This window comes from Rhinolophus hipposideros (genome assembly GCF_964194185.1).
Source record: "Rhinolophus hipposideros genome assembly, chromosome: 2".
Lineage (NCBI taxonomy): Eukaryota > Metazoa > Chordata > Mammalia > Chiroptera > Rhinolophidae > Rhinolophus > Rhinolophus hipposideros.
The window spans coordinates 98,484,281-98,506,318 of record NC_138048.1 but is presented as its reverse complement, the minus strand read 5'-3'; the positions used below and the strand labels follow the sequence as shown (position 1 = coordinate 98,506,318).

At 35.4% G+C, this 22,038-nt stretch overlaps 2 protein-coding genes and 1 pseudogene across 3 annotated transcripts; all 3 read right to left on the bottom strand.

The window, feature by feature from the left end:
• Positions 1 to 4,983: 4,983 nt before the first annotated feature.
• On the bottom strand, positions 4,984 to 8,875 carry LOC308510291 (keratin-associated protein 13-1-like; annotated as a pseudogene). The gene is made up of 3 exons: positions 8,601 to 8,875; positions 6,667 to 6,771; positions 4,984 to 5,029 (listed from the first exon to the last, which is right to left on the bottom strand). The product of its transcript is annotated as a keratin-associated protein 13-1-like (transcript).
• Positions 8,876 to 14,159: 5,284 nt separating this feature from the next.
• Positions 14,160 to 14,612, bottom strand: LOC308507014 (keratin-associated protein 13-1-like; the record flags this gene model as incomplete). The annotated part of the gene is made up of 1 exon (XM_081071209.1): positions 14,160 to 14,612. The coding sequence occupies one exon, from the start codon at positions 14,610 to 14,612 to the stop codon at positions 14,160 to 14,162; it is 453 nt and encodes a 150-aa protein (XP_080927335.1).
• A 5,331-nt stretch (positions 14,613 to 19,943) lies between these two features.
• LOC308507007 (keratin-associated protein 13-1-like) lies at positions 19,944 to 20,459 on the bottom strand (the record flags this gene model as incomplete). The annotated part of the gene is made up of 1 exon (XM_081071182.1): positions 19,944 to 20,459. The coding sequence occupies one exon, from the start codon at positions 20,457 to 20,459 to the stop codon at positions 19,944 to 19,946; it is 516 nt and encodes a 171-aa protein (XP_080927308.1).
• Positions 20,460 to 22,038: the final 1,579 nt, after the last annotated feature.

Sequence of the window (22,038 nt, the reverse complement as noted above, 5' to 3'; positions counted from 1 at the left end):
ATGTTTGGCTCATTTACAACAAGCTACATTGTTAGCAACTTACTTTCTGAAATAGTATATTTATAAAAGCTTAGAAGGTAATCATAATAAAAAATGAGAGTATCCAATTTCATGGTGAGATTCAACTGAAACAGACATATGGACTGCTCTAGAAGCTCATTTTCAGCTACATTGAGTTCAAGCCTTGGGAAGGCACCAAAATGAAACCCGTATCTTCTGAACCTAAACTCTCCCCACCTAGGTTCAGTGATAACCTCCTTACACACACTTAGAGAAAGGAATCAGATTGGGAACTGGTTGTTGGAATGTAAAATTCAGACTCTACTGCCAACTGACATGGGGGTGAATTCAATTCTCATTACTACAAGCTCACAGGCATTCTTTTCTCAATTTTACAAACGTACACTAGTTCTCTATTTCTTTTTTTGTTTCATGTGGACCAAAGCATACAAACAAATCCTTGCTTTCTATATCCCTAGTACATGTGCTAACTTCTTAATTTCCTCCTTCTGCCAGCACAGAAACATGGTCAATTGTTCACTGAATGAATTCAACTCTCCTCTGCTCCTGAGATTTATAGTTAGAAATAGCTGCACCTTGAAATATGAACTTCCCAGAAATACCATTTTAAGAAAGTTAAAACTCTAAATATATTAGTTAAGATTTTGAACACACTTAAGCTTTCAAAGCTCATTCACAGTGGAATAATCAGCTTACATTTTAATTCCACAAATAAATGACAAAACAAAATTTAAAAATAGATAACAAACCACTGCATTATTTTTAGATTAAGGAGTTTACATTTAAACTGTGTGAATTTCATTTTGAAGAGAAAAACCTATTGGAATAAATTCTATCACAAATGTTGGCTTTAGACTTTAAATTTGGGTGACTTTTCAGTTTAGTACTAGCGATATATTTTATTAAGTGAAAATTTAGTAGATATGATAGAATTAATTATACATTTTTAACTTAAAAAACATATAATTGTAAATTAATTAATACCATTAATAATTATCCAAATATAAAAACAAAACACCGATGGAATACTATTCGGCGTTAAGGAAAGATGATATAGGAGCATTTGTGACAACATGGATGGATCTCGAGAGAATAATGCTAAGTGAAATAAGTCAGACAGAAAAAGCAGAGAACCCTATGATTTCACTGATATGTGGTATATAAACCAAAAAGAACAAGACAAACAAATGAGAAACAAAAACTCATAGACACAGACAATAATTTAGTGGTTACCAGAGGGTAAGGGGGTGGGTGGTGGGTGATGAGGGTAAAGGGGATCAAATATATGGTGATGGAAGGAGAACTGACTCTGGGTGGTGAACACACAATGGGATTTATAGACGATGTAATACAGAATTGTACACCTGAAATCTATGTAAATTTACTAACAATTGTCACCCCAATAAAATTAATTAAAAAAGAAAACAACAACAACAACAAAAACAGAGTAGAAATTGGGAAATAATCTGAAATGCGTGATAATAATGATGCAACCTAGTAAAATTTGAGTGACTCTCTTAGTCTTTCTTATTTGTCCTGTTTTGCAAACAATTATTCAAAATAGCCTTCATTGAAAACTTAAGAATAACAACGTGATAAGTAGGGAGTAGAACTGCTCTTAGACAAATGTGAAAAGTTAATAAATTCGTTTTCAAAGAGTACAGAATTTTTGTTCATATTCTCTGTACCAGTCAAAGAGCCTTGTAATTTCATTCTCTTCCAGTGTATTTTCATCTCCAATTCTACATTTCTATAATGGTAAATAATGATGGGTATTTAGTTGAAGGAGACTTCCCACACACTCAGATCCTGGTCAACCCAGTCCCAACCTTGTATTGGTTAGGCCTATACAGTGTAGGCCTCCTGGGGTAGTTTTGTTTTGTTTTGTTTCTTTAGGGAAAAAAAATAACTGAATCATTTGTCAATGTTATACAACTGTGCAATTTCAAAATATGTGTACTCTTTACTGTGGACGTATTGACTTGGGATATTTTTATTTGTGGATCTGCATTCCTGAAATATGGATCCAATTGTTTCCAATCTAAGGAGTGTTAGCCATAGATTATGGAGCTTTTTCAACTGCACCCACTTCTAGAAATTGATAATCAAGTCGGCCAACATCAAATTAATTAATTTATATTTAATTTTTGAGGATATAAATTTTCTGAATTTTGTTTTTCATTTTTGAAGAATATTTTAAATGGATATGGAATTCCAGGTTGCCTTATTTTATTTTCAGCCTTTTAAAAGATACCTTTCCACTTTCTTCTGGTCTTAAGAAAATTAGCTGCATTTCTTACTATTATTTCCCCATATGTATTATCTCTTGTTTCCTTTGGCTACTTTTAAAATTTTCTTTTTGTCGTTGTTTTTTACCAATTAGCTATGATATACCTACATCTGGATTTCTTTTTGTTTATTCCAAATCAAATTTAATATCCTAAGTTTCTTGGATTTGTGAGTTACAGAGGTTTGTTTTGTTTTGTTAAATGAGCAAATATTTTACCACAGTTTCTTCATTTTGTCTCTTGCCCAACTTTTAATTTTTTTTTCTGGGACATTTGTTATAGTTTTTAGATTGTTTGATGTTTTTCAGCAAGTTTCCAACTCTTTACTCTGTCTTTTTATTTTTTAATTTCTCTTTGTAGCTTAAATTGATATTTTTTAAAAATCCATCCTCAAGTTCACATATTTTTACTTTTGTTTTATAAAACATTCTCTTAGTACTATTTTTATTTTAAATTTTTAACTTTCTGTTTGATGATGTTCACTAAATTTTTTTATTATTTCCATATCTCTTAAAATTCCCCAGATATTCATCAATTATATACATCTTTTTCTTAAATTATTCACATATTGATCATAGTCATTTTAAAGTCCATTCCAACTGATTCTAATATTTGTGCCAAATGTGAATTTGCTTCTATTGATAGCTTTCCTATGATTGGGGGAATATTTACATATTCTCTGAAATTTTTTGTAAGATTTTATTACATTATAGATATTGTATAAAAGAACAGTGGATTGCAGAGTATATTTATATACATATATGATTATATTTACATACATGTATGATTATATGATTAATCCACATATATGCACACAAATATACATATGCAAAATTTAGATTTATTGGTTTCCAGAGAATGTAAGTCCTTCCTTCTGCATTTTAGAAAGGTAAAAGGCTTATCAATAAGATTACTCAAAGAACTGAGTTAAGCAGGAACTGTCCCCAATTTTTATCAGCCCTATTGCACCTCCAGTTTCCCTACATGCCAATCAGATATGCTCACACTCTCTGATCTGAGCTCATTATTATATTCTAGATTGCAGCTGGGAGGGAGGTTGGTTCACAGTTTCAACTGTTTTATTTTCCCTTTGAATTATTTGAGTTTTATTAATTTCAGTTGTTGTATTTTATAGTTTTAGCATTTTCATGTCCATTTTTATATATTCTAGCACTCTGTCTGTCAAAATTCTTAAACTTGTCTTTAATTTTTAAAGCATTATAGCCACAATTATTTTTCTGTATATTTCTAATATGTCCATTATTTGGATCTCCTATAGGATGGTTTGCACTTTGTGCTATCTTTTTTTTTTTTTTTTTTAAGTAGTAAGACAGTTTATTAGAGAAGATAGTACACTCCAAAGAATTAGGAGCAGGCCTAGCACAAAGAAAAGCAGCTCCAGGCCCAAAGGCATTATTATTAGAAGAAAAAGTACACTCTAAAGAGTTTGGAGCGGGACCTGAGCAAAAGGGAGGCTCAAAAGGGCTCAAAAGGCTCAAGACTCAAGGTGGCATTATTAGGAGTAAAGTACACTCCAAAGGGTTTGTACACCCAGCAAAGGCAAGGCTCAATGGATCACCTTGTGTTATCTCTTGGTTTAGGTCTTTTTTTCCCCAGTAACACTGGTAATTTTTAATCAACTACCATAGGTAATTTGAGGCTCTGAATAGGTCTATTTGGATAGGAAATTACTCTGGATATACTAAGGTGGGGTAAGATTACTAACACTCTCCCATCTTCGATATTGATATAATTCAAAGATTGGCTTCAGTGCCTATGAAACATAGCCTGTTTGCCTACTCTTAAAATTCTAGTAGAGGCTTTAAGCAAAGAACACATCAAAAGCCTACAATGTTTACTTGTATTTACAGCTCTTCAGAAGTTCCTGGAATCCAATTCTGTTCATTCACACCACGAGCTCATTAACATTTTTGGAATCAGTGGATAACTCCAAGAAGAAAAGAGTCCAAACACCAACATTTCATTGACTTAAAGCCTCTCCTAATTTTGATATTTCAGTTCTTAACATGGTAATGCTCTAATGTTTGTGCACAGATTATTTTATCTAGTTTTACCAGGGTTCTTAATGATAGGAGTGATTCAAACCACCCAGTCTAATGCTGTCAAAGGTAATATTTGTAAATAATATGCTAAATTTCTGTATATAAGGATGATTGGAAAGATATTTATTTTATGATATATGCAAAATTATTCAGAATGGACAAAAAAGTCTGGAGTGAAGATTTTTAGCCATTTAAATATCTAGCGCTATCTACCAAATAAACCCTCCACTCATTGTAAATTAACTGCCCAAACGTTCCCTATATATACTAGGTAACTATATGCCTTTTAGCCTTGTTCATTCCATTTTACCTTCCCAAACTACTTCCATGCTATCCTATAGTACCTCTGTTTTTGCTTTTTATAGTAGGCTCCATCTTTCAAGAAATTACAAGCATCAATTTTTCTGTAAGACTGGGGGATCTTTGGCCAGACCTTGACTCACTTTCAGCTTCCATTGCCTCATGTTTAAAAGAAATGTTGCACATAAAATTTATCTTCCTCTGAGCAGTGTTTAAGATTCTAAAGAAATAATGACTTGAAAATCTCTTTGAACATTAATTTAGTTCAACACAAAGGTAATGCTTTTTTTATTATTAGATTTGTCTTCTGATCAAATGGTCTGACAGAGCAGTGTATCATTTTCTGGAATGTGTGGCCTATAAAAGATTAACAGGTGACTATAAAAAAATAAAAATAAAAGATCTCCATATTTTGCTGAGATAAATCCTGTGGTTTTAAACTATATGTATAGTTTGAACCATTGGAGAGTATAGAGATTAAAATGCACACACCCTAAAGCAAAATCTTGACACCAAGAATGATTGGTTTCCTCCTTATATACTGTAAATAAATGAATTCCATGGAAATGTACTCACAAAGATTCAGGGATTTGGTCATCTTACTAACCAACATGGGATGAACTTAATGAAGTTATTCAAGCTTTATATTCATTATTTTCTGAAAATATACAGACACAAGCTAGACTTACATTTAACCTGTATTTCACGTAAAAACCCAGCAGTTTTTCTAAATTTTATTCTTTCTCTTTACATTCCATATGTATCCACCAACTTTTGAGATTTTCTCCTTCTGTGAAGAGAGATACAAGAACTCACATGATTTAGAGGATTAGGCTTTCTAAGCTCTTGATTTGTTTATTTATACAAAGTTTATATTAAAATGCAAACAAAATCTAAAGACCAAAAATTTTATTTCAAATCCCCCAACCTCTAGAAATCCAAGGCTTGCTTTGCAAAGCAAATTAATCTTTTACATATATAAAGCCAATAAATAGTGAAATTTTTAATCAAGAAATAAGTAACAAATAATAATAACAACACCACATATGGGTGCCAGAATAAATATGTTTATTTACTTAAGAAAATTAGATTTTGTTACTTCTTGAAAGACACGAAGTCTGACAATTAAGTTTGTGAACTTATTGCAATGAGGTTTATATCAGATTCATTGTGAATTTGTACCAACTGGACAAATAGTTAACCAAGTTTACTATTTGGAAGTACTGAAAACGCTGCATGAAAAGTTAGATGTCCTGAACTTTTTGCCAACAATTCGTGGCTCTTGCATCACGACAATGCACCAGCTCACAGGGCACTCTCTGTGAGGGAGGTTTTAGCCAGTAAACATATAACTGTAGTGAACACCCTCCCTACTCACCTGATCTGTCCCCCAATGACTTCTTTCTTTACCAAAGATAAAGGAAATACTGAAAGGAAGACATTTTGATGACACTCAGGACATCAAGGGTAATATGACGACAGTTTTGATGGCCATTCCAGAAAAAGAGTTCCAAAATTGCTTTGAAGGGTGGACTAGGTGCTGGCATCAGTGTATAGCTTCCTAAGAGGAATATTTGAAACATGACTGTAGTGATATTCAGCAATAAAGTGTGTGCCAATTTTTCTAGGATGAGTTCGCGAACTTAAAAAACTTCATATGTAATAACTGGATGATTTCTATCACCAATGCAACTGTAATTTGAAGTTTAAGTTTGTTACTTAAATTTAAATTCTGCAAGAACCAATCTATAACCTAGGCTGAGTGGAGATAGAGTGGGTGAGCAATTTGTCTTTAGAGACCATGAAGAAAATTGTTAGAATAAAATAATTGACATTCTACAAAAATATTCAACATATTAATAACATTCACTAAATTAATCTGTAAAAGTGAAATCCACAGATTGGCGGGTAGCAAAAGTGAGATCCACAGATTGGCGGGTAGCTGTAGATTCCAAAAACCAAAATATGTTGGATGGTAGAATCCAAATCCATACTCCAAGGTACGGGAACCACACACTCCATAACCCAGGGGTCAGAAGCCACTGGAACCACAGCCCAGGGAGTAGCAGTTTCTGGATCCATAGCCCAGGGAGTAGCCTCTGCGGAATCCAGAGTCCAGAGACATACCATATGTCTACTGACAGGGACTGAAGAGTATGGCAGTCCTTGGGCAGTAGTAGGACATTTGGCAGGGTCTGGACACCACACAGGACATCTGGCAGCTGGTGGGCTCACAGCAGGTGTCCTGACAGCCACTGTAGAGAGAGGAGCCCAGCTGGCAGGAGCTGGGGGAGCAGCGATCATTGCTGTAGACCAGGTTGCTGAGATAGGAAGAGCCACAACAGGAGCCTGGATAGTGCAGGTCACCCCCAAGGAAGCAGGAGGAGAAGTTTCCAGAGCATCAGTTGTAGGACATGTTGAGGGAGATGTGAGTTCAGCAGAGTTACAGAAAGTTACAGAGTTACAGAAAGAAGATTCTGAGTTTGAATGTCACCCCTGGGCTGCGACGATTATATGCTTTCGGCAATAGATGTTGAAAGGTACAAGGGCATTGTTTTCACATTTGTATTCTCTCATTTGCATGTTATTACTCAATTATTATTTCTGTAATTGCAGCTACATAATTTCTTACATATTGTATTTATGGGTGCTATAATAGTAAAACACAAAGCCGTGTCAGAAATGCTATGATGGTTTACCTTAATGACCATCCCATCATGGCCAGGAATGTCCTTCCTTTAGGTACTTACTGATATATGCTGCATGTATATTTGATTCTGGCTATGCTGGAGTGTGCATTCCTTCTAAGGGTGGAGATTGAAATTACATCACTTTCTAAAAGTTTTTTATTTGGTTAGATGCATAGCTTTGGCCTTGCAAAAATGTTTTCTAAAGATTGGACCTACTTGTGACTATTCTTATTCTCAAAAATGTTTTTCCAAGTATTAAATATTAATGTAGAGTATTTTATATTCAATAGAGAAAGCTCAGCAATGTTACAAATTGAATGGAGGAAGACTAGGAACAGAGGGAAACCTGGACAAGCATTTGGAAGCAAGACACAAGAACTAACTACGTACACCTAAATGTTATTCTTGTTCATAACATTTCCAATGCTTCTGTCAAGTTCACAGTCACATTCCTTTCTCTGCATAGATAAAACTCATGTTCTTTGAAGGAATCAAATTATATCCTGATTCTGAGACTTTCATTAATAAATTTCTAAAACTAAAAAACATGGATGCCTAATAACTATAATTTAAATGAGAAAAAATATCCATACTCCAAAAAAATTATGTCAAATCCACAATTTTCTAGGCTTTCAAAATTTATTCCCAGATGCATGTTGAGTTTCTATTAATGGGTCAGTAATGTATAAACATAAAAATATATTTTAATGCCAGAAATAATTTTTTATTGGATTATAATCATTTAACTCTTTATCCATTTTGGGCAGAAAATAAATTAGCATGAACTTGATCGGTCATGTTAATTTTATAGTTATTTTTCAGTGAAATCATTAAATTTAGAGGATTTAGGAATCAGTCTGTTAGCCTGTACTTGATAGAAAAGGATTGGTTAAGGAGCTGCTGATTAAAGACCAAGAAGATAATTGCCACTGAAAATAATGAGTGTGATGGAAATCCTTGTAGACATTTTGATAACTTTGTTTAAAATGTACTAGAACTCAACAAGTTGATCAATAGAAGCCAGATAACTAGGTGGTATGGTAACAAGATGTCTAGAGTCTCCTAAAAAAAAATATAGATTGCTTGGCAGAAACTGGATCCAGAGCTCAGGAAACAGAAGCCAAGGACTTTATAACCCAGGGGTTTGAAGACATGGGATCCACAACCCAGCGAGGAGAAACTTCCGGAATCACAGGCCAGGGAGCAGCAGCTGCTGGCCCCAGAACTCAGAGACTCACTGACAGGGACTGCAGAGCATGGAGGTCCTCCGGCGGTAGCAGGACATCTCGCAGGGTCTGGACACCACACAGGACGTCTGGCAGCTGGTGGGCTCACAGCAGGTGTCCTGACAGCCACTGTAGAGAGAGGAGCCCAGCTGGCAGGTGCTGGGGAGGCAGCGGTCAGTGCTGTAGACCAGGTTGCTGGGATAGGAAGAGCCACAGCAGGAGCTTGGGTAGTGTAGGTAACCCCCAAGGCAGAGGGAGAAGTTCCCAGAGCAGCCGTTTTGGGACATGTTGATATGAGATTTGAGTTCAGATAAGTCACAATGAGAAGATTCTGAGCTTCATGGTTATCTTGTGGACTGAGTAATTTATACACTATTATTAATCGCTATGGCTCTTCTGTGTGTATATATATGTGTATATATGTATATGTACATATATATAATTTATTAATCTTCTCTGTAATTGCACTTGAGTAGCTGCCTACCTACTGTATTTATGGGTGTTATAATTTATTATTATAGCACAAAGTCTATTATTATTCCTATTATGGAATTTTTGTCAATAATCTTCATCTTGTTATGGCCAGAGAAGCCCCTTATTTTCTCCCTGGCCATGATTCCATATATGTGTATTCCTGTTTTGCTCTGGGATTCTTTCTGTCACTTTTCTACTATGTCAAGTGATCAGTGGCACAGCTTTGTTTTTTTGTAATGATGCTTCTAATGATTGATTCTACTTGTCACCACTGATTCACATGCTCCAAATTTATTTTCCATCTATCACATATTATTACACAGTGCTTTTCACATCCAATGAACGGAAGAAAAATAACACATAATGAGAAATGACTAGAAACAGAAAGGAGCCCCGCAAACATTTAAAGACAAAGTGACTCAGGAAAACTGACCTGAGATAGAGTCACAAGGAGAGTTTGGTTGGAGCTACCTAAAGAGGGGCTGGGAGTAATGTTGATAAGGTGGGAAACTGAGAAGGGAAATGAAGAGATGGGGATTTCAGGTAACTCTTCTACTTTCTTTTAACCTATGGACCATTTAATCTAATGCTATTTAAATGTACTGTGTGAAGGAAATATAGTTTAGGTATTTTCAGATATTTTCATTCACATTATACAAATTTTGAAAGAACCTGGTATCTGTATCCTCAGACTTTCCACTTCTCAGACTATCAATGTGTTTTGTGTGTTTTCAAAGTCAGTTTCTTTCCTGCAACTTCCTTTAAAAATGTAAAACATCCTTCTTTTATCATCCTGTTTCATTTTATTTTTCCTTTGACTAACAAAATAACTGAGTGTTAATTTCCAGTGGATTCACTATGTCAGATAATTTTGCACTGAAATAAATACTAATGAAAAGTCTTGAGGCTGAAGGAAACCAGTCATAGAAGGAAACATTCAATTTCAAGGAAGAATAGAGAGAAGATTTGCCAGCTGGATTCTCTAGGAAGCAGGCACTGAGATAGGGCTAGAAGAACAAAAAGTTTGCAAAAGAGTAGGACGGGTGAAAGAAATAAAAAAGAAGTCAGTCTGTCACCTTGTTCAGCTATTGACCAGGAGCTGCCATGAAAAAAACTCGACCTTGGCTTCAAAGGTGAGGCTGGCCTAAGAAAGTCAACAGAGGAGGGCTGTCAGCTAACGTCCTTTGACACAACTGGACAGCGATTCTTTTTTGAAGTGATGCCAGTGAGTCCCAGTACATATCTGGACCTGTCACAGTCCACCACTTGTGCCTTGAGGGTCAGCTTGTCAGGAGAGTAATTCTCTATAACTGGTTTGCCTCTCTTCCTAAGGGGAAATGTAAAAGGGAAAGGAAGTATAAAAATGTAAAAGTGGGATGAAACAGTCCCTGTCGCTGCATTTAATCCTGGAGCTACAATTGGTGCTCATCATTTTCCTCCTTCAATCTCCATTATAAATCTGCCTCACGCTCAGTTACTATTTCCATTGGTCCTGGTGGCTGTTTTCATGATGCTACCCAAGCTCTTATTCGTGAGAAGTATGAACCTTGTTAACCATACCATTTTCTTGATAGAGTCAGAGCATTTGATAAATCATGTCCAGATTTGCTCAGGAAATCCCAAAATTTATCCAAGTGAATCAGCTGAGCACCACACATAGTCTCCCTACCCTCACTGTGTGATAGTGACCCTAGCACCTTCTACTAATCAGGGTCATCTACTCTCGATGGAAGCTGACTCTTTTTCATGCCGCTTGTCCCTGGAAACAAGGAGCCCAAAGTGCTTAGGCAGCAGCTATAGCTGCAGCTCAGTGAGATCCTTGATATGTCCCTTAGCAAGTCTGTCTTTGGGAATGGGGCAACTATCCTTGAAAATTCCAGTTGTAGAGAGGAAGCACAAAGTACTTAAATGGTCATTGAGAGTGAGGGTAAGTGGAGATTTGCAGCCCAGTCTTTTGAGGGAGTTGCCTCCGGTCTGATTCTTTAGCTTTGCTGTCAGTAGGCTGACATAATGCACTATCAGGCCGAGAGCTGCAGGGTGCTGTGTTTTTGGTAAAACCTGTGGATCCCACTTTACGTTATCTCTACTGTAATGAACCCACTTCACACTGTCTCTCTTGTGAAGTGGATTTCCTGGATTTCCTGAGTGGATGTTACATTGTGAGGAATTCCGTGCTGGTGGATCAAGCTTTTGATTGGTTCCTGAATAGTGGAGCTGCTGAGCAAAGCATGCAAAGTAGACTCATACTCTGACTAGGTGTCTATGTGTTTGACGATGAACCACTGATTCTTCCAGGGTAAAGGGAGACATGTTCAATTTCCAACCAAGTAGCCAGATGGTCTCCTTGCCATACTGGGTGTTGTGCATTAGCCTCTGTTGTTGACAGATTGGGCATTTACAGGTGCCTTTGAAAAATTATATCAGCCTTGTAAGTAGGAGCTCATGCTGTGGGTCCCATGAGTAACCTCTGTGGTCACTTTGTCCATTTGATCATCTTGCCAGCACGTGGACACTGCTGACAAAGATGGACTAACATCAACTGGCAGAGCCATTTTGTCTACTTGAGTGTTTCTTTCCTCTTACGTTTTGACTTGTCCACCTTATTTTATGACTTGGAGGGTTCAACAGGACCCAACTCACAATGGACAGCTGCAAATACATGGTCACTTGTTCCATGGTCAAGTTTTGTATCTTTGCCAGGCACACATAATATCCAAGGAAATGATTTTCCAAAAGATATTTTAAATCTTCGCTACAAGGCCTTGCTCTACGACTTTATTTACCTCCATTGTGATCTCACACTAGGGCTTGCCATAAAGTCCACACTGTATTTTTTATTTTTGTACAACAGATACCACCAACACCAGACAGTCACCTACATTTGTTTTTATCATGAATATATATTTATATAAAATAAGTAAATATAACAATGCATTATTTTATGTATTATATTTGACAAAGGTTTTACTTTATAAAATATAATATTTAAGAACGTTTAAACCGGTAGAAAATAGAGTGAAAGTAACCAAACAGAAAGCTATTTTAACAGTATAAATAAGAAGTACCTTAAGATTATCCTAAGCATCATCTATTTTGTGAATAAAATGCAATATGCTGTGATTAATGTGATTCCCAAACTCAAGATATCTAAACAATGAAGTGATAGATACCTGTTATACATCTCTAGCCAGAAATTTCATAGCTATGCCATACAAATTACAACTTGATTGCCAATAATTTCCTGAACACAAGTGCCTTTAAACCTCTCCACTTTGTTTATTTTATTTTATCTTCTCAAAATTCTCCTTATTCTCTCCCACACTCGTGTCTTCACTTCTTATATTAGTCCCCCTCTGTCATGAAATCTTGGATCTTGGTTTCTTTACAGGACTAGGATTTATCAGGTTCCCTTGATTCACTTTGAGTCATCATTTCCTTAAGTGTAAAAGAACCGTAGTTCATAAAGTGTGTGTTTTTCATGTTTCTTATAGCAATCTAAAACCTAATAGATAGGAAAATTCTTTGAATATTGCTTTTTATCTCTGTATAATGATACTGTCTTTTTGTTATTAGCTTTAGACCTTAGCAACGTGTTACCTATCTTAACACTTTATTATTTTCTGAAATATTTGGCTTGTAAAATGTCAGAATAGCAACATAAAACATAAAAAGAAGGGGCCTGCAAAAGTATGTTGAAATGTGAATGAAATAATTTCTGATGATATGAAAGATATGATTTTTTCCAGCATGTTTAGTTTGAGTTTTGTATGTAAGATGGTGAGATTCTTCAACTCATGAACCTAATTAATTCTCACCAAGGATATTGGCTTCCTCCTTGCACATGTAAAAAAAATAATAATTATATACAAAAGTACTCAGTGAGATGAGGGGCTATGATTCTTTTTGCCACCCAATAGTGACCTAATCAAAGAAAGTTATTTAAGCTAATGTACAAATCTTTCCATAAATCTTTTTCCCCACTCAGTTGTATTATCAAGTTTCATATTTTTCTCTTATTGTCAAAAACCATTAAGACCCCGCATTCTTTGAAGTAAATGTGCTCTATACTGCTTCTTAAGTTATTATTCACCTAAAGACTATGTATGCAATAGAAGTATTTCAGGAAATCTGTAGCAGTGGAAGTATTTCAGAAATATGTTGAAGAAAATGTTTAAAGCCTCAAATAAATTAACAGTTTTTTTTCCACCATGCTAAACTATCAAAATATTCCCTATGCTGTACATTACAACCCCGTGATTTATTAGATTGGTGCAAATGTAATTGAGGTTTTTGCAATTATTTTTAACCTTTAAACAGCAATTATTATTATTTTAAAAGTTTATTGGGGTGACAATTAGTTTAGTGGTTACCAGAGGGTAAGGAGAGAAGGGGGTGGTAGATGAGGGTAAAGGGGATCTAATATATGGTGATGGAAGGAGAACTGACCCGGGGTGGTGAACACACAATGTGATACATAGATGACTATTACAGAAATGTACACCTGAACTCTATGTAACTTTACTAATAAATTCACAACTTCACCAATCTATTAGGTGTTCCAAGTTTGCTCCCAGGGGCACAGTAAACTGTAATCTAAATACCTCCCCCCCAATAAAAGCAAAAGTGGAAAAAAAACTTAACTGACTAAAACTAACAATAAAATTAGTAGCATATTTGGAAGTCAGAATGAACAAGTTTATTAGATTACATTCCTGTGGGTTTTCATCTATATTGTGAATAAAATGCAAGAACAAGAATCCCATTAATTTAGTAACATTAATTCATTGCTCATTAACATAAATTCCATTAATTATTCTAGTAATGCATTTAATTAATTCTACTAGTTTCATTAATTCATTCAATAGAATCAATAATTGAGTTCAGTATATGTTAGTGACAGTGTTTTGGCCAATACTTTGTGATGAGAATAAAGGTGAAGAGCAGTTGATCAGAGAGTTTTTCCTGAAGATCGTGAAGATGGTAGATATTTAGAAGTTTCATATTGCTCAAAACATCTGACTCCTCAACAAGTTTTTAAAAGAAGCCAGATCCACATGTTGGTCTGTTCCATGATGATTGGAAGTTTCTGGAGGCAAATTAATATGGGCAGCAGAATCCAGATCCATAGCGAAGGGAAGGGAAGCCACAGACTCCATAACCCAGGGGTTTGAAGCCACTGGAACCACAGCCCAGGGAGTAGCGGCTCCTGGATCCATAGCCCAGGGAGCAGCTGCTGCTGGACCCACAGCCCAGAGACCCTGTGTAAGTTGACCAGCAGGGACTGCAGAGCGTGGAGGTCCTTGGGCGGTAGCAGGACGTCTGGCAGGGTCTGGATACCACACAGGACGTCTGGCAGCTGGTGGGCTCACAGCAGGTGTCCTGACAGCCACTGTAGAGAGAGGAGCCCAGCTGGCAGGTGCTGGGGGAGCAGCGGTCAGTGCTGTAGACCAGGTTGCTGGGGTAGGAAGAGCCACAGCAGGAGCCTGGGTAGGATAGGTAGCCTCCAAGAGAGGGGGAGGAGAACTTTCCAGAATAGCAGTTGTAGGACATATTGATGGGAAATGTGAGTGACAATGAGAAGATTCTGAAATTTAATGTTACCTCCAGGACTGGGTCATTTTTATACTCTCAACCATGGGTGTGGCATTTCACACAGTCATGGATTCTCTGCCTGGAATTTCTCGTTTTCATGTGTGTAATTCAATAATATTTTCTGTAATGGCATATGAATAATTGCTTTCATCTCATGTTTATGGGTGAGTCCATTGAGTTTTTATAGCACTAAGCCAATGAACTTATCCAATGTGAGAAATTCTATGACTATACGCTATTAATGTCATCTAGTCATGACCAGAAAAGCTCCTACTTGTCTCCTTTAGCCAGAATCATTGAGCATTTGCCTGTATGTTGGCTGAGGAATGCTTAGTTCAAAGGGCAGAGATGAAGTCACTTTTTCTCTATGTCTGTGAAATATAGAAGGCACCCAGTTTGTTGTTGTGATTTCCTTTCCCTAAATTTATTTCATTCCCTAAAACTATTTTCCATGTATTTCATTATATAATACATTGCTTCTCAAATCTATTGGAAAGATGAAAATAGATAAATTCCCCAAGAAACATGGTGGGTCACAGAGATAAACAAGGACAAGTGTTTAGAGTCAAAATGACTAAGAAAGACTAATTTGAAACAAAGAATCAGTCTAATAAAGAATAATTTGAAAAAGAGATGCCAATTTGTGCACATGTGAAGAGACTCAAGGAGTTAAATATTATTGAGGAAAGAGGAGACAGGTAGTGACTCTGTGGAGTTTTCCATCTCTGTGTAATTTAAATAAAGTTTAATATCATATGTACTTTGTCTCTCTTCTCATTTACATTTACAATTTGTCTGTAGACTCTTCTCTTCTAGAGAAGCTCCCATTCCTTAGTACCTTCTGGATATCTTTTTTTTTTTTTCTTCCAGCAGTATATATTTTTTAAGATTTTAATAAAAAAAAATCTTTTTTAAGATTTTATTGGGGAAAGGGGACAGGACTTTATTGGGGAACAGTGTGTACTTCCAGGCCTTTTTTCCAAGTTAACTTGTTGTCCTTTCAGTCTTAGTTATGGAGGGCGCAGCTCAGCTCCAGGTCCAGTGCCGTTTTCTAGTTGCAGGGGCATAGCCCACCATCCCTTGCGGGAGTCGAACCGGCATCCTTGTGGTTAAGAGGATGCACTCCAACCAACTGAGCCATCTGGGAGCTCTGCTCAAGGTGCCCTGTTCAATCTTAGTTGCAGGGGGCGGAGCCCACCATCCCTTGTGGGACTCAAGGAATTGAACTGGCAACCTTGTGGTTGAGAGCCCACTGGTCCATGTGGGAATCGAATGACAGCCTTCAGAGTTAGGAGCATGGAGCTCTAACCGCCTGGAGGCACCGGGACTGCACCTTCTGGATATCTTTACTTTCAGATCCTTTCACACAATTTTCTCTTTCATTGAAAAAAAAAATCTGTTTTCTTACTGTATTTTTTTAAATTATCTTTCCACTGTAAGAAATCTAAATATCTTTGTGTGTGTGTGTGTGTGTGTACAGCTGTCCATGTCAGGCAAATCTGAGCTAACGTGAATACTGAAGGATTCTCTTCAGTTAGAAAGACAATAATTTCAGAGGGAAATTAGGAATTGCAGAAGGGAAAAAGAGGACTGAAATATAAATGAATTATGTTTAAATACTCATTGTCCACAGCACTAATAAAATGGTTTGTGGTTCTTAATATATAGGGAGAAGTAAACAGTAATAAAGTAAGAATGACCATAAAAATCTCTTAAATTGCTTAAAAATTAAAAGCCTGGAAAAAATAACTTAAAATGTTAATATTATAGCATTAAAATATTTTATTACTTCCCAGTAGGTAAAAAAAGTAAGTTAGAGAGGAACATAAAAGCTGAATCAAATGGCAACAAAATAGTAAATACGTATGTAAAAATCTGAATGCATTAATAATGAAATTAAAATAATATGATAAGCTATTCTTATTATTCATGCTATTTTATGAAATTAAAATAATATGAATAATATGAATAATATAAAAGACAGAATTTCAGACGGGGCTAAAAATCAAAACTGTTTTCTATTTAAAATAGATTTTTCTTAAATGTAAGGAAACAAAAGGGAAAAGTAAAAAGATATATCAAGCAAAAGAAACAAAAAAAATGACAATTCTACTTTATTAATCTCAAAGTTTGCTATATGATAAGAAATTTATTAGATATAAAACAAGATATTTCTTAACGATTATCCTGTCAGCCTTCCAGGATGATGCACATCATTTTATTATTCATTTAGAGGTTGCCCTAAAGCCATACCATTGAATAAAGTAGCCATTAGCCACATCGTATTAAGTTTAATTTACATTTATTAAATTAAATTAAAATTCAGTTCTTCAGTCATAGTTACCATATTTCAAGAGCACAACAGATACGTGTGGCTAATGGATACCAAAGTTTGGAAAGTGGAGATAAAAATATTTTCAGTGTCACAAAATAGGACGGTGCTGCTTTAGAGATCACAGGATGCATGTTGATTTGCTAATATAAATTAATACTTTTACTAGTTCCTGTATAATGCAAGCATGCTAGAAATCTTAACACCATTCATCCTTACCACAATGTATGTATGACTATGCTAAGATTTTCTGTATTTTAATTTCATGTATGCTTATTTATATTGATGTATGTGTCCGTGTTTTTATAGGTAACATTGGCTTAAATTTTCCCAATACATCTCTTTTGTTTACCCTTCATTCCTTCCTCCATGTTTTTGCTGTACTCCGGGGTTATTTTGCATTTCACTATATATAAATTTACTATATATTTTAGTGCTGAAATGCTGGTGACAAATTCTGTAAGTTCTTGATTATCTGTAAACGTCTACATTTCCCCTTCATTTGTGAAACAGATACTACTTAGTCAAGTATTTTAAAGTTTTCTTTCTTCAGAAACTTGAGGATATTTAACTGCTTTTCTACCTTCCTTCCTTTTTTTCCCCTTGTTTATATTCAGTTGTCAACCTTATTTTTACTTTTTAAAGGTAACTTGTTTTTTTGTATTTTTCCCCTCTAGTTGATTTAAAATTTTCTCTTTTTCTTTCTTGTTCATCAGTTTGAATCCAAACTGATGTCTAGGTCGGGGCCTCTTCATATCCATCTATCTATCTATCTATCTATCTATCTATCTATCTATCTATCTATCTATCTATCTATCTATCTATCTATCTATAAATCTATATCTGCATTTACATTTAAATCATATCCATGTAATGATATAATTTAAGGCTCATTCCTACATCTTGTTAACGTAAGTATTGAAATGATCTGGAACTGAACTTCGTTCAGAAGAGTTAAATATTTACGGTTCAACGTACTCCTAAAGTGCTGTCCAAGTCCTAGATAATTTTGGCCCAAAACCAATGGAATTACTAAGCTTCAATTTTTGTTATCCAAACTCATGAGTCTCATCAGTCTCCTTTTCTTTGATTCAACAAGCTTAATCTAAAAGTAGTCACAAATTTTATGAGTTCTTTCTTTTGTTGTTGTTATTGATGTTAAAACCTCTCTTACATGTTGTTCCTGGTTATTTCTGGACATTTTCACATATATTTTCTTTGTCTAGACTATTTTAAAAAAAAAGACATAATTCCAAATATCTTTTTCATTTGTAAGCATATCGATTTTTACCTTATTCCCCATTTGAATAAACTTGAAAATTATAACTAATCATTGGATGGAAAATTTATTTTATAAAATATGAAAGATTGATTAGAATATGAGAGAAATAAGATTAAGAGTGTCCAATTACAATACTATTTTAGTGGTTTGAATGGAAGGGGATGAAAACAAGAATTATTGTGATTTAATATGTAATTCCTCTAAATGATGATGTGATGGCTACCCATCAACTATTTTTAACCATATTTGTCATTGCCACACCATATAAAATCTCCTTAAATTTTAAGTTAACTAAATTTCCAATTTTACTTGAATATACAAGGCATTTTCAGTTTTTTCTGCATTGCTTATTCCATTTCATCTTCCCAGATTTCTCCTTACCCTCCCTCCAATACTCCTGTGTCTTTGCAATTCAAAGTACACTTCATCTTCTAAATTGTCATGGGACAGGTTTTTCTTATAAGTTCCTTATTTTCTTTGTCTCTATTTTCTTAAATTTAATATAAAAATTTATAATGTATATCTTTCTCTAAAGCTTATTATACAGCCTTAAGAAATAAAGGGTGGGAATATTTATTGAACATATTTTAATTCTTTCTTCTCAGTTTTAGGTTTCTTATCAAAGCTATTTGTCTTTGCACTACTATTTCTGGAAATACTTTGCCCAAGAAAACAAAAAATATTACAGAGAGGGAGAGAGAGAGGTAATTGTTCTCCAATTTTTTGTTGCGATATCCATTAAATCATCACTTTTGATGATATCAAACATTTATAGTTTTAATTTAAAACGTGAATAACAATTAAAGTGGAATGTAAACCTTATGATTACATATTCTTCAAATTTCATAGCATTGCTCATTACACTTACATAGCTAAGAAGATCCTATTGACTACTCATCAGTGAGATGCAGGTACTTGATCACTTTTACCAACAAAGAGTGAGTAATTTCAAGCAAATTTACTAAAAATTCATACATGATCATTTTCATTTATCTTCTATTTCATTTTTCCTAATTGTAAGACTCTTATCATGTAAATCAAAATACTAGTTTTGTTCTCTGCATTTTTATATCATCTACTCAGCTACCTTATACCTGTTAGCATACACATGAGGGGCCACACCTTAGAAAGGGATCAATCTAATTCCTGATTCTGAGATTTTAATTTATTCAAGTCTATATATTCAAACAGGAGTCTTCAACTACCTATAGTTTAAGAAAAAATGTCTGAGGTCCTTTGCAATTAGTTTAAATATCCAAATTCTTAGGATTTCAAAACCTATTTCCATGTGCATATTAATGTTTTCACAATCTCTTTCATCAATCAAAATCTAAACCCCAGTCAATAAACAATTAACAATAATAAACATAACTAGATATCTGAAGCAATCAATTTATTAGATTATAAAGATTTGATCTTTTATACAATTATGGAAGAAAATCCAATAACATGAATTCCATTTCCAGAGCAGACTTTAGACTTCATTTTGAGTTAGTACATTAAGATAGAGCTTTTCATACAAAGTTTGTTAGTTATATTTGGGGCCAGAGACAAAGTTAGAATTTGATAATCAGAGAATAAGAGGGCAATTCTCCCTGTAGATGACTAAAATATTGACAGTTATGAGTACAGACATTGACGGTAGCAGACAAAGATTAGAAATTTAATAAGATGATCAGTAGAAGTTAGATCCACAAGATGGTCTGTAACAAGAAGACTGGATGGTCCTAGAAGTCAAATAGGATGGGCACCAGGATTGAGATCCATAACTCAGGAAAGGGAAGCCACAGACTCCATAACGCAGGGGTCTGAACCCACTGGAACCACAGCTCAGGGAGTAGCGGCTCCTGGATCCATAGCCCAGGGAGCAGCTGCTGCTGGACCCACAGCCCAGAGACCCTGTGTAAGTTGGTGGGCAGGGAATGCAGAGCGTGGAGGTCCTTGGGCGGTAGCAGGACATCTGGCAGGGTCTGGACACCACACAGGACGTCTGGCAGCTGCTGGGCTCACAGCAGGTGTCCCAACAGCCACTGTAGAGAGAGGAGCCCAGCTGGCAGGTTCTGGGGGAGCAGCGGTCAGTGCTGTAGACCAGGTTGCTGGGGTAGGAAGAGCCACAGCGGGAGCCTGGGTAGGGCCGGTAGCCTCCAAGGGAGCGGGAGGAGAAGTTGCCAGAGCAGCAGTTGTAAGACATGTTGATGGAGATGTGAGTTCAGCTGAATCACAGAGAGAAGATTCTGAGTTTGATTGTTACTCCTGGACACAGGCATTTATATACTCCCAGCAAAGGGTGTGTCTTTGTACAGTATCATCCTTTCCATATTTGAAGTTCCTAGTTTGAATACACCTAACTCAGTATTCCTCTTTGTAATTGCAGTTAACTCTCTTCATTTTACATTTAAGAGTGAACTCATTTTGTTTTTATAGCACTACGTCATTGAGTTGCATCTGTTACAAGTGCTGTGATGGTATGTAAGCAATGTTTACCCCATCATGGCCAGGAAAATCCTTCTTATTTCCTCTGTCCATTAGTACTTGTACATCTGCTCTTGTTTTGGCTGGGGAAGACTTTGTTTCTAGGGTGGGGCTTGCAATGCAGTCATCTCTCTTTTGTATCAATGGACAAGAGGCAGAAATCCAAAACTGATAAGGAACCTCCTAAAGATTGTCCTTACATTAAAACATCTTACATCTTTATATCATAAAGATGTCCTTACATTAAACCAATGATTCACACTGCCTAATATAATTTTCCATCTATTACTTACTATTAGCAACACTCACTACATCCAGTCTAGAGGGAAAGCTTAAACATAAGCTCAAGGAATTGAGACGGGTGACTAGGAATGAACATAATCCTGAATAATCCTTTTTAAAATTTAGTGTTTAGAAAAAATGAAATCAAATCTAAAGCAAGAAGAGAGGAACATGGAAACCTGTGAAGAAAAACAAAGTGGGAGACACTATTGAGATGATGTAAAGAAACAAGGGATGGGGTAGAAAGAGAGACAAGACTACCAGGTTTTCTTCTTCCCCTCTGGAAAGCTACAGATACTCCACTGCTTAATTCAATCCAATCAAAACAGTTTCAAAATGAACTAAATGGCTTTTGTATGATAGAGTTATATTCATAAAATGTCCTGCAGTCTACTCTCCCACATCTGTAAAGCCCCACCTCAAAATTTTGAATGTCTTTTGAGCATTTCTAAGTCACGACGGATTCTGTACTTTTCTCCCTACTTGTGGTACTTGAGTATCAAGTACTAGCTTTCTAACTAGAACTGGATCCAGGTTTTATGAATCTTGAAGTTTATAATTTCAGGGGTCCTCTTTAAGAAAAAGAATGCAACATGATGAATATAATAGTAGATATAAACATGGATGCTAATTTAGAATAAATAAATATAATAAACAAATAAATAAAATAAATAAATAAAAATAACATTAGCAATTAAAAACTTACAAGTTGACAAAAACCGTATATAAAAATCAAAACAATAATTTGGTATCCTCATAATCATTAGCATCATCTGTAACCTTTCCTCTATATTTTATGCTGCATAGTCTTTGATCACTTCTACATATGGCAGTGATCTTGTCAACATGATTTTTTGTAGAAAGAACAGAAATATAATTCAGTTTTTCCACTGGGATTGTAGATAGAAAATTTAAATTACTTTTAGTAACATGGAAAATTTTTCTTCAACATCATCATTTGTTATTAGTAATGCCTCATCTGTAACATCCCCTGTCCTTTCTTCTCAGTCAGTGCT